A 13476-nucleotide genomic window follows, 5' to 3' on the forward strand; every position below is an offset into this window, starting at 1 on the left:
AATGGGTAGTGCATATGCGATCTCCAACTTATGTTATTATTATTATTTTTTTTTATTACAAAAACTTATGTTAATTACGGAACATATAATATTATTAAAACTTAATTTTACTTTTAATCCTTAAAGTCTGCGATTGTGCGGATTTTGTCAATTAAATTAATTTTAAATTATTTATCATAATTATCTATCATAATTCACACATCACCATTCTTTTTCACAGATGGTAGCGGTATATGATTTATGATGGATATTGTCCATTTTTTTAAAAAGTTGATGCATTTATTTAGTTATTAATAATTAATAATATATTGATAAATAAAATAGCTCATGTTCATTGGTTGAAAAAATCATTTTATAGGTACGAGTAGTGCTATTATATCTGATCACTACTTAAACCCGTTAATTCTATAGATAATTTTGAAATCAAATTTAAATTTATGATAATATAAATAAAAATCATAATTTAATTATTTTCTTATAGATAAATTGAGATGATATATTATCTGTTATGCACTATTAGATGAAATTTAAATTTATCATACTCTTGTATCTTATCTATCATATTTTAATCACCAAATTCATCCTTGATATCTTTACTCTCTTAATTAAATATTTTTAATATATTTTTTCTCTCCTTCTTTAAACGTGCATGAACAAAAATTTATCTTTTAGTCATATCAAGCAACTCTCCGTTTATTTTTAACTATCTACCCATCTTCTTACTTCTAAATTGAATTTAATATTTTTTGTTACAAATGAAATAACTGTCATTAAAAACAACCTTACATTATAACTTAAATTATTTATAAATTATGAGTTTTTACTACGATATGATTTACATGTTAAAAAGTATTTGTTTACTATTCTCCTTTTATTTTTATTCGTATACCAATCTTTTTAATTCTAAATTAAATTTAATAATTAGCAAAAACTTATTAATACTTAAAAAAATCTGAGATTAGAACTTTAATTATTCATGATAAATCTAAAATATAATTAATAGATTAAAAATATTACTATAAATTTAAATATTTAATTATATAAAAATAATTATTTATCCTCTACAACCCACTACTTAAATTAAAATAATACTAGTAGTTAGTACTATTTAACACGAATGGATAATAACAGCGACAGAACCGTTGTTCCGTTAAAAAAACAAATTATTAGGTAAGAAATTTGCTGCTCCGTTACAGCAGTGGATTTTTTTTATTTTTTTTTTACAATTTAATTGGTTTATGTTTTTGCTAAATGGGAGTGTTTTTAGTTTTGCTGAAACTGGAGCGGTTAAATTAAAATTGGTAGACATGAATTATGAAAGCAGGGTTGTTTTTTCTGGTGTTAGTGTTAGCTCTATGTATCCATGCTTCCTCTGTGTGGATTTTCATTTTATCTTCTCCTCCTTAATTTTCCAACAAAATCTCAAACATAAATAAATTAAAAAATAGCATTTTTATTTACAATTAATAAAGATATCGGGATTCATCTTGTTCTTATTTTGCCCCCTTTTTCTTCTGGTCTCCCGAATCAGAAACCCTAATCAGTGTTTGGGATTTCAGATAAAGAAATTTAAACAGATGAAGGGTCTCTTCAAGTCTAAGCCTCGCACTCCTGCAGATGTAGTGCGCCAGACCAGAGATCTTCTGCTCTTTGTTGATCGCAGCCCCGAAACCCGCGAAAGCAAACGTGAGGAGAAGGTTCATCTCGTTTCATTATCTTTGGATCTCAAATTTTAAATTTTTATGCTTTTGTTTTTATCTTCGTGAGTCTGATCTCAACTAACTCTCTGCAATTGTGTTTGCTCGCTGATAAATAAATAAAAATAAAGCTCTTTATTGGATTCCCAATGCTTAATAACATCATTACATCACCGTTGAGCGGAACCTTAGAGCCTTGATTGGTGAATCAGAATAATCTCTGTGCTGTTGATGATGTTCTTTTACTTGATGATTGCTACTGTATCTTATTAGTTCAGTTTAGCGCATAATATGATTAATCACTGTAGTAGGTGGTGATTTGTTTTACATATTTCAATTGTTGGTGGTTAATGCTCGCGTTTTGGTATTCCAATTTTTGTTCATTTGTTTGGCTTTGCGAGGCGGAGCTTAGTGGTAAGTATAATTGAGCTCGACATGCCATCATCAGGCATTATACGAGCAGTAGTGGGAATTTGTGTGAGCAAAAATGAACTGCTGGAATTATTTTGCTTGTTTTTTTTATTGGATCTTGGCTTCTTGGGCCGGCAAAGTCACCCGCCCCGTTCTTATTTGATGTTCGTGTGGTCCATCTAACAGCAGATGTCCGAGCTATTTAAAAATATCAGGGAGCTAAAGTCAATCCTGTATGGAAATAGTGAATCTGAACCAGTCTCAGAAGCTTGTGCGCAGTTGACTCAGGAGTTCTTTAAGGAGGACACGTTGCGACTGCTTATCAAATGTCTTCCAAAATTGAATTTGGAGGTAGTAAAGAAATTTATGATAGACCTCTTGCAGTCAATAAATATGTTGTGCTTACCTGTTTGATTCTGTTAGATTCCCTCTGAAAGATGGTTATGCTTATTAAGAAATAAGAATCTGGGTGATCAGTGGAATCACATGTTTATTTTGATGCTGTACTGCGATTGTTTACTATTTGGTAACCTGGAGACTATGGGCTTTGCAGGCCAGAAAAGATGCCACTCAAGTTGTTGCAAATTTACAAAGGCAACAGGTTCAGTTTAAGTTGATTGCATCTGATTACCTGGAGAAAAATATGGATCTTATGGATATTTTGATAGTTGGGTAAGAAAACATTGGATGACACTTTTGATTTCTTGATTCTTCTTCTAGTAAGCTTTGCAATCAGTATGGTGGACTCTTCTTCTGCTTGATCAAATGAATAGAAATCAATTTTTTTACCAACCTTGAAAATTTAATATCTCCATCAATTAGACACGGCAATGTCATGTCCCTGATCACTGATTTTTGGTGATTTTTAAATTTAGTTTTGTCTTATGTATGTCTTGTTCATATCTTGTGATGCCCATGTTATTTCTTATGTTTCACATTGCGGTTGTCATTAAATTACGCTTACCCTTATAGGCTCTAATTCTAGTGTGCAAATGACTAACAACTGTTGCCTTTCAGCTATGAAAACCAAGATATGGCTTTACACTATGGTGCGATGCTGAGGGAGTGCATAAGACACCAGATTGTTGCAAAGTAAGGAAAAAGAATGTGATAATTCATTGTGTTGTGTGTTATCAAGCTCAAAGCTATTAATGGTAGATGACTGCTAGAAACTATCAGGGTTGTAATCTCTGTTAGAATAGTATTGCATTTTCTAGTCATATGCTGGCACTTTTGGTTCCTATACTTTTCATTTTAAGTGCACTTCTAGATTCTTGCCAAATGTGGATGGTGCTGTGTAGCTGTGTAGGAAGCTCGTATAAAGAACTGAACACTAGAATTAGAAAAGGGAAAATGGCCTAGGTCTTATAATTTTTTTCCCCATCATAACTATTGTGTTGCTGTAATTCTTCATGGTTTTGTATCAGATATGTGCTGAACTCACCTCGTATGAAGAAGTTTTTTGACTATATCCAACTTCCAAATTTTGACATTGCTGCGGATGCTGCAGCAACCTTTAAGGTGGGTTTTCTGTGAAAGAAGTCGTGATCACAGTTTCCATATTTTGTGCCATGCACTTTTTTGCAGCAGAGTCAATGGTATATGGTGTTGTGTTGTTTCAGGAGCTCTTGACAAGACATAAATCTACTGTAGCTGAATTCCTATCCAAGAATTATGAATGGGTAGGTTCCCTTTCAACCCCAGTTTAAAGTAGCATTTTAATTTTAATTTATACACTTGTATACCGCCTTTTTCTTTTCCTAACATTCTATTGGTAAATAACATGCATGGATGAAATATTTGATTGATAAAGGTTCTCGTATAAGGGTTTATAGTTTGGTGCTAATATGGGCATGGCATAAATTTTGATTTTAGAATTAAAGAGTTTTGATGGGCAATGCTTTTGGTATAAATTATAATCTGACAAACAATTTTAGAACCTCTAGTTCTGACAACTATTCTAATTTTTATTCTTTTCATTCATATGGCATGGTCCTAGTAGATCTATATTTTTTGTTTCTCTGCTTCTAAACATTGACTTCTGTACAGATTAAAATACACACTTCTGGAAAATTATTCTGCATGCATGGTGGATGAACACATTTTCTATCAAATAGCCATATTTGTTTTTGTGGTTATTAACTTGCGTATTTTTTTATATGATTGCTAACCAGACAAGCATGTTCCTTCACTATATTTAGTGATTTTTTTTTTTAAATACTACATTTTTTAAGATTTGTTTTAACATTATATTAATGTTTTATTTGTACCTGGTTTATTTAAGTAGTTACATTTCAATTTTTATCAACTACTAACGTCGTTGTTGCTGCTTTCAGTTTTTTGCAGAATATAACACTAAGCTGTTGGAATCTTCCAATTATATTACAAGGCGCCAAGCTGTCAAGGTTCTATATATTTTTTTTGGTCTATCCATATAAATTCTACTTTGACCTCAACTATAACTTGCTAATTTGTAAGAACATTGAATGAAGTAAGCGGCTGATGTTTGGGAATTAGAAATTTCCCTGTTGAAAACTTAAATTTGGGTTTGAGAAACCTTCTCTTGTTTGTGTATACATTTGCAGTTCATTTGACCTATGAATGTTCCTGAAAAATTAAAAAAAATCACATCTAGTCAACAGTTACATTGCTAGTGGATTTCCTTTGTTTTTCCCCCCAAGAATTTTGGATTTTTGGTTTTTGCAGTCTACTGTTTAATTAATGTTAGTTTCATGTTGAATAGATGCATATATGATTGCTTAGTTGATTTCTTTCTCTTTCACAGTTGTTGGGAGATATGTTACTTGATCGTTCAAATTCAGCTGTAATGACACGATATGTGAGCTCAAGAGACAACTTGAGGATTTTAATGAATCTTCTTAGAGTATGTCTTATTACTTACCTTCTTGCCTTGCTTGTGTGCTGCCTGTCTTCCAATCCTTATGTATCCTTGTTATATTTTTCCTATCTTCGATTATTTTGCTGTTTTTAGCTAGTGCAAGTGCATCAGTTCCATCAAAATATATAGCCCTTCACCCCGCTGCTATTGTTGCAGTTTGTCTAAGCATCAATATTAGAATACTGAACACTAATGTTCAAATTGAGCTTCTGAGAGAAAATTAAGAAATTGGGTATGTGTTTAAAGTTGAATTTAATGGGTTGGTGTTGATTTCTTTCTGCAGGAGTCAAGCAAGAGCATACAGATTGAAGCATTTCATGTTTTCAAGGTACTATAATAATATTATAGCACACATTTGGAAGTGACTGGTCTTAATCATGCGTTTATTGATGATTTCTTGTCATAACAGCTATTTGCTGCCAACCAACATAAGCCAGCTGATATCGTCAGTATATTTGTTGCGAACAAAAGTAAGATGCTGAGACTATTGGAAGACTTCAAAATTGATAAAGGTAAGTGATGTCATCTCTGGATAGTTTAGTTGCTTTTTATGGTATCAATTATCAGTTTCTCATTCATGATCACATGTGTGTTGTGATTGTGCAGAGGATGAACAATTTGAAGCCGACAAAGCTCAAGTGATGAGGGAAATTGAAGCTCTTTAAACAAGGGAACAACGACGCACCTGAACTGCAAATTGTGTTAAGTGGCAAGTTGCAATGTGGCATTTCACTTTAGCGAATTGTGTATTGTAATAGTTCTGTTAGTCTTTATCACGATATGAGACCATCCGTTTCATACAGACTTCAATGCATCCTTTCTGTAATTTTATAACCGTCCTTTAAAATTGTAGATAAATAATTGCTTAAATGAGCTACATTATTAGTGTCTTTGTAGGTGTTAGTAATAAGGTCTTCCAAGCTGCCGTGTAAATTATTAATTGTGCAAGGTCATGCAATAATCTGACAATCACATTTGTTTAACTAAACTGTTACTCATGGGTGATGGCGTTATGCTGCTTGGTTGGGATATAATCTAGTATTTTGTGGAGAAGATGGTAAGGAAGTACTGTTTCTAACACATTCTATCCTGTTAGTTAAAATTTATTAAAAACTATTGAGAGAGAAAAATTTGATAAGATGTGCAACTTGCAAGTTTTTGTGATTTTTATTAAATTATGATCGGTGAAAGTATATTAAATCATCGTTTAAATTAATTTAAGATAATTTTTTGAAAAAATAATAAATTTATCATACAATATACATTATGGGTTGTGATTAAATTGGATGTCTCAGCAAAGGTTTTTATACTGTCAAGTGAACTACTCCTTTTCTCTTTTATCCTGGGAAATTAATTTTCAGCCAAAGATCTGTTGGGAAATTGCTCATAGGATGAGATTGTACTAGCAAGGCTTCATTATTTCCAAAACTAGTTGAAAGTTTTGGAAGTTTGCACTCTCCACAGGCCTTGTTGATTTGCGTCCATGACTTTGTTTCCTTGACGCTGGTCGATTTCAAATACCATAATTTCCAACCTAAGTTCCCAAAAATGGAAATCATAATTGCATTTCTTCTTGGAAGGATGAAGAACTAGCAGTCAATCAAGTATATACATGTCCTTTTTCTCTATTTTGCAATAATACTAAGAGTGGGGCTTTTCTTCATTTGTGGTTGAGACTTGAGAGGAGGCTTTTACGAACCAATAAAAGAGAATCATAAGATGGGGGGCCATCCCCCACTTTCTCAGTTATATATGTTCGGTACCTATATGAACATGACTACGGAACCTAGAACTTGGAAAAGTGTATGGTGCGGAATGAAAACAACGCATCAGCATAATCTAGAGCATATTCCATATGTCTTCAGAATTATTTAAAAATTAAAATTCATTTTTTTATCAACAAATATTAATTATTAATGATTAATTTTTAATCAATGGAGGATGTTTGAACTCATAATCTCTCTTTTCTACTTTCTTCATTGACAAATGCTAACCAGTTTCTCAAGATTATTTGATCAAGAAACTCAAAATATAAATATTTTTATGAAGAGAAAAAAAAATACACTATTCATAGTATAATTTATATAATAAATATTTTTTCGTTTTAGTTTCTTAATCAATATTTAAAGGGATTAGTTAACAAATTCCTTCTTGATTTATTGCTAAGTGAGTAGAGATTCTTTCCATTTAACAGAAGTCTCCATTTTCGTTTTAGTATAAAAGATCATGATATAAATGCATTTAAAAGAACTTAATTACAATTTGTTGAGAGTTATTTTATAAACACTTGCATAAGTTTTTGAGAGAAGTTAAAAAAAAAACTCTAATACGTGAATAAGTTGCTTTCAACTTTTGAAAAATTGCTTGCTTGGATGAAAATAATCCCATTCTATTTTTTTCAATTATATATAATAGTTATTTATATAAGAACTTATTTAATAGCGAATTTAGTTGTTTTTCCAAAATGTAGCTATATATAGCAGGTGTAGGAAATAGTGTACACTACGTGAAAAGGAAATCGCAAGAAGAAAGCAGAGCCTCTACTACATCATCACATTCACATTTCAGTACCTTCTCTTTCTCCCAGTCTCTCACACACAACAATTGAAGAAGAAAATGGTTGACAATGGTACCTCCTACTATCTTTCTCTCCTTTTACTTTATGATGTGGGATCTCGTAGCCGTACCTAATTATTGATTATGAACTTCACTCACTCAAATTGAACTGTAGATTCGCTCTCGGAATTCCTCGCATCTGCGGTCGACGCGGCTCAGAAAGCTGGCGAGGTAACTTCATTTTCATTCTACGCCTCTCCATTTTTCGATTTCGTTCCTTTTCTGATTCTCTTGTAATTGTATTTTGTTGATTTCCATTTTTCCAGATTATTCGAAAAGGCTTCTACCAGACCAAAAATGTGGAACACAAAGGACAGGTTTGTTTCATTTTTCTTCCTCGCCTTCAGGTCGATTTCACTAGTGCATACTTCAAACTTATGTTGTGGTGTCAGCTTGTGTACGAGTATGTGTTAAATTAAACTTTTGGTGATGAATGAAGTTCTCAAATCAGTTTTCAAATTGGTATACATAAGGGTTAGTTTATGTTTTATCATTGCATTGTAATAGATCACATCATATGAAGTTAAAACCACTTTCAGATGATTCAGTCTGTACCTAAAACCTTATAATTTTAATTAATGTTTTAAAATTGCGTTACAGTTGCAATTTGTGGTTTTGTGACGATTCTTAATATCGCGAAAAATGCAGCTGGTGGGGCCACACTTGCAGCTGCAATGTGATTGCAGAGACCTCAAAAACCTTTACATTGTGGCTGCAATTGTGGTTTGCAACCGTTTTTTAAACCTTGATTTCAATATAGTATTAATATTAAATTTAAAACGGTGCCACCTTTTTGGACTTGTCTTGTGGTATAGTTTGCTTTAATTGGGAGCCAATCTACTTTTCAAAGATTTATCGTATTTTGTTTGTGTTTTTCTTCTTTCTGTATTGAAATGACAGAACTTCATTGTTTTTTTTCTCTGTGTCTTTATACTGTAGTGTACTGAGCACATTACAAACTTTAAAATTTAAGTGTATCATGTTTGATTTTAAACGAGGTAGTACAAGCTTTCAAGAGACAATACTTTAGACAATCCTTATATGATTCTTTCATCGAAGACTTCAGACTATCGCTGATTATTATGGACATCATCTGATTCTGTACTCTAGGCAATTTTGTTAAGGAAAGGTAGTTATCAAAACTTTTAGGGCTTATGAACATGAAATGCCCTTGGTTCCAACACGTATGAAGAACCAAATAAGTTCTAGCCGAGAAGTACTCAACTCATCTATACATATCATGCTTATCACAATCCCAGGTGTATTCACCTAGTAGTAATCTCAAACTAGGGGTCATGCTTCGCCCTGGATCAATTCAATTAATGTCTTCCCCCCTCCCTCCAGTCTCCAACACACTTCGCATGCTTCATCTATTCTGTGTTTCCTAGTATTTATTGCTGCTTGCATTCATTATTCAAGGTCCCACGGTCTCCTACACTCTGTTTTTTGTTTTTGCTGTTATATCTCTATTTTGTTGTTGTGTCCTGTGCATGTGCTCCATGATCCGAAAGGGTGAAAAATGAGTCATGCAAATAAAAAGAAAGAGGTTGTTATCATGCGAAGCCACTATGTAAAGAGGATGTTATTACATGAAGCCACTGTGAAAGTGTACCCTTACATAGTCTTTGTCTATTTTGAAGTTCATTTTGACTGTTATGCATTGAATTATATCTCTTTTGCTTACCGTATTTTAATGTTTTTATGTGATGAACAGGTTGATTTGGTCACAGAAACTGATAAAGCATGTGAAGAACTCATATTTAATCATCTGAAACAGCTTTATCCCACTCACAAGGTCAATTCATATCTCCTTTAAACTGAACAACCATACATATAATCATTAATCAAGTTTAAGATGAGTGGCTATTTTTTCTCTTTTTTGCCAGTATATATTTCCTTAAGTTCATTTAAATTGGTGTTCTTAGTTCATTGGGGAAGAGACCACAGCTGCCTATGGCACTACAGAACTTACAGATGAACCCACATGGATAGTTGATCCCCTGGATGGAACTACTAACTTTGTGCATGGGTAATCATCAATTCTGATTTTTAAGTTGACTGTGGATTAGTTATACACTAATATTTCCATGTTGGTTGACTATAATTCTACTATTTGTACTTTGTAGGTTCCCCTTTGTTTGTGTCTCCATTGGTCTCACAATTGGAAAAACTCCTACAATTGGTGTTGTATACAATCCAATAATTAATGAGGTGACAAATCTTCCCTCTTACTGATGCTTTATAAGTGATTGACTACAAAACAATTAAAATTTCCATAAGTTAGAAACATGCAAAGTTTTATACAATGTTAAAATTCTGTATGTAGTATTTTTTGTTTGTGGTTCTGGAACACTGAAAATGTAGAAACAGGACAAAATTGAATTTTATGGGCAAATTTTAATCAATTGTTCTTTTGTCTTCTTTTATCATCATTCTTTTTTGTATCCTTGATGTGATAAAAGACTTGTTGGAGACTAGACTTTGAAGTGATTTATTTAGGCATGACACTCTAATTTATGTGTAAATTAGCCTTAATAGTATGACACTTTGTAGTATTTTTAATTTATTTTCCTCTGTTGCTTAGTATAGAAATTAAAATCTGGGATTGCTGTATGTAGCTTTTTACTGGAATCCATGGAAAAGGTGCCTTTTTGAATGGGAATCCCATAAAAGGTGTGTCATCTGTTCTTTATGTTTTGATTGATTGTTGTTAATTTAAATGTTATGCTTATTGCATTAAAAAAAATGTTATGCTTATGCCTTGAAATTTCACAGTATCGTCACAAACTGAACTAATCAGCTCTCTTCTTGCAACTGAGGTAAGTCAAACCTGTTATAGTTTACTATGTGAAATCTATTTTTTTTCCATATATTTTTTGCATCATTGAAGTGCATTTCACTCCCTGTCCTTACTGTGCATTTGTGTTGATAACACATGGAACTGATAAATATAGTTTGCTGCAAAATATCAATGGGTGGAATGGCCTTCTAAGTAAGAATGCTTCTTTCAGTTAATCAAGTTGGCTACGTATAAACCCTGTGAATAGTAATATTGTTTATGTCCTGTATTTGGTTGGTCTAACACCCAATTCGACTTATATATGGCATGACTTTCTATTAAGTAGATGATTCCTATTGCAACGAAATAGTCTTGTTCAACACAATTTGCATCAGACTAACTTTTTAGATCTGTAGTTGTTTAACATTTTAAATCTCAGTAGCTAGTGTGTAATCTTTTTATTATGACACTGTGCATAAGTCATGGCCATTACTGCTGAACCCATTTAAATCATGATACTCACTTTTCCCCTTATGGTACCTTTTTATGATTCCACTTTATATACTGCTAGTAACCCCTCTGAAGTGTCTCTATTTTCATAAAAACTATTCTAAAAAAATGTGTATCAAATTATCCGTATGTCTGTAATTTGCCTGATTGAATTTAAAATTTTTACTCACTCCTCCACATCTAGATGTTTTTTAAAATGATTTGAAATCATATCAGGGCAGGCAAATTATATTAGAGCCTTACATTTTGATTCCTATATGCCACCCAAATCTTCCAAGTTTTAAGCTTATTCCCTATGTATGCATATCATAACCTTTGTAATCAGTTGAGTGTTGTTTGCGTTCTTGAAAGCAACAACTTCTAAACTTTTTGTTTTAATCAGGCTATAACTCTGAGTTGTTGAACAAATAATAAGAATCTAATTTTGGAAGTGAAATTTGCATTTTATATGAGTATATTTTAGTCTTAGGAAACTGCAAACATCCCAAAATATCAATGTGATCATCTAGCAGATTGTAACTTGTGCTTACTAAGTCTGCTTTAGGTTGTATCCCCACTGAACGTGCATGTGTTTTTTACCTGCATTATTGTGCTTAATTACCTACAAATCTGGTCCTTTTGGTCAGTAAGGTTATCTTATACCAACTTAACTAGGAAGTCCCAGATTATTTGGTCAGATCCACATAACTATTTTGCCTTTTGAAACAAGACAAATTTGAAATTCATTAAGTGTTTTTTCCCCTTCTGAAAGAGCAGGCTGGAACAAAACGTGACAAAGAAACAGTAGATGCCTCTACCGATAGGATTAAAAGCTTACTTTTCAAGGTAAAGCTGGGACTTACCATGGAATCTATTGGACTAAGTTGATGCTGCTGATTCTGCCATAACCATACCTTTTCTATGTCAGGTGAGATCTCTTCGAATGAGTGGCTCCTGTGCTCTGAATCTGTGTGGAATTGCATGTGGAAGGCTGGATGTATTCTTTGAACTTGGCTTTGGTGGTCCTTGGTATGAATATCTCCTTCTACATTAATGTTGGGTAATGCGATAATGTGATTCACAAGGCCTCTTTCTTTTTCCAGGGATGTAGCAGGTGGTGCTGTCATTGTTAGAGAAGCTGGAGGTGTTGTATTTGATCCGTAAGTAACTTTGCTTAGATATCCTTATTCTTCACGAAGGGACTAAGTATTTAGTTCTAGATAGTCTCCGCACAGTTAGGTACATAGTCCATTTGGCTCTTCGCATGTTGCATCTTCATCTTGTGGACAGTTATGTAGACATTGTTGGATGGACATGCATTGTGATATATTTTATTATTTTATGCACCGTTGACAGGACTTACTAGCACTTTATAAAGCTATAACACAAAGTTGCATAGATATGTTGGAAAGATTTCGTGCTTATGTCAACGTCTGATGTTTCACTTGCTTCAGGTCCGGTGCAGATTTTGACATAACATCTCAGCGAGTAGCAGCTTCAAACCCTTTCTTAAAGGATGCACTTGTTGATACTCTGCGCCAAATGGTGTGAGAAATTTACTATTAATCAATGGCAAGAACTTATCATATAAGCCATCTTTGTTAGTTCGTTTAGCTTTTGCTCAAATAATTTTTTAGATTCTCAGTTTTAAGTAAAAGTTGCATGATAAAAATGTTTTAGAATTTTTAACTTCTTCTGTGGATTCAGAGTATTCAATAATAAATCACTTTAAATCCTTTCAAACAAGTACAATTCCTTTTATATTACATTGCTAAAATATCAGTATATTAAGAATGTTAAAACACGCTCTTTTGATATTTTTTTCATCATCGGTGATTGGGTAGAGAATGCTCCCATTAAATAAAAGGGTTGAGTACAGTTATTTAGCAAGGCCTACAATTTTTTTATCATCTAATAATAGAATAAGTAATGTTATTTTCACTGAAAATTTTCATAACTTTTTTTTAGCAATTCATTTTTTTCTTCTATCCCTTTTTATCACATTATTTATTTTATTTCAAATTTCTCTTTGGTTTCTATCTCTTTTTCTCTCTGTAGAAAGTATTGCAGAAAAAAATTAGTGAGAATAGCGCTACTCTGATAGAATTTGATGGTAATGTGATTGTTTGAGCATATATACTCTAATTCTGATTGATTGTCTCACGTGTTAACGATGCAACTCGCTTTAAATTAATTCCATTCACATGGGGTATGAGAGGTTTCCCGTAAACTTTCGTCATGGATTATGCTGGGATTCTTTTGACATTTTCTCGTGACTTTTCTTTTTAATCTAATTTACTGTGATACCGCTATGGCCTTGTGCCTTTGTCTCTTGGCACGGTGTTAACAAAGTTTGGCCGAAATACGAGAAGACATGCAACTAGCAACTCATTGCTAATTAAAATAAGATGGCGTGCGCTCCCGCTTGTGGGTTTGGTTTTCAAACTCTCAGAAAAAGGGGAACACGGTGTATTAAATATAGAAAATGATTGATGCGGAATAGTGTAAAGTCAGGTACGAAGAGAATGGTCCAAATGTCCAAATAGAGGAAGGAATATGACAAACAGGGAGCATAATGCATCCAT

The 13476-nt window shown here is 32.8% G+C and overlaps 2 protein-coding genes across 3 annotated transcripts; both read left to right on the plus strand.

Moving 5' to 3' along the window:
• Window positions 1-1165: 1165 nt before the first annotated feature.
• Window positions 1166-5838, plus strand: LOC100817060 (putative MO25-like protein At5g47540). 2 transcript variants are annotated; one of them, XM_006597539.4, is made up of 11 exons: window positions 1166-1697; window positions 2295-2459; window positions 2662-2780; window positions 3126-3200; window positions 3536-3629; window positions 3731-3790; window positions 4445-4513; window positions 4894-4992; window positions 5291-5335; window positions 5417-5519; window positions 5614-5838. In XM_006597539.4, the coding sequence occupies exons 1-11, from the start codon at window positions 1578-1580 to the stop codon at window positions 5670-5672; spliced, it is 1008 nt and encodes a 335-aa protein (XP_006597602.1). In that variant the 5' UTR covers window positions 1166-1577; the 3' UTR covers window positions 5673-5838. The 2 variants fall into 2 exon arrangements, with proteins under 2 accessions (XP_006597602.1, XP_003546188.1); XM_003546140.5 differs by having other exon boundaries at window positions 1228-1697; window positions 2298-2459.
• Window positions 5839-7510: 1672 nt separating this feature from the next.
• LOC100817591 (inositol-phosphate phosphatase) lies at window positions 7511-12637 on the plus strand. Its single transcript, NM_001255695.3, has 12 exons — window positions 7511-7636; window positions 7739-7794; window positions 7890-7940; window positions 9338-9418; window positions 9549-9652; window positions 9750-9834; window positions 10242-10296; window positions 10399-10442; window positions 11669-11737; window positions 11820-11920; window positions 11995-12051; window positions 12346-12637. Exons 1-12 carry the CDS (start codon window positions 7624-7626, stop codon window positions 12440-12442), a joined length of 813 nt encoding a protein of 270 aa, NP_001242624.2. The 5' UTR covers window positions 7511-7623; the 3' UTR covers window positions 12443-12637.
• The last annotated feature ends 839 nt before the right edge of the window (window positions 12638-13476 follow it).

Source organism: Glycine max, chromosome 15 (genome assembly GCF_000004515.6).
Source record: "Glycine max cultivar Williams 82 chromosome 15, Glycine_max_v4.0, whole genome shotgun sequence".
Taxonomy (NCBI): Eukaryota; Viridiplantae; Streptophyta; class Magnoliopsida; order Fabales; family Fabaceae; genus Glycine; species Glycine max.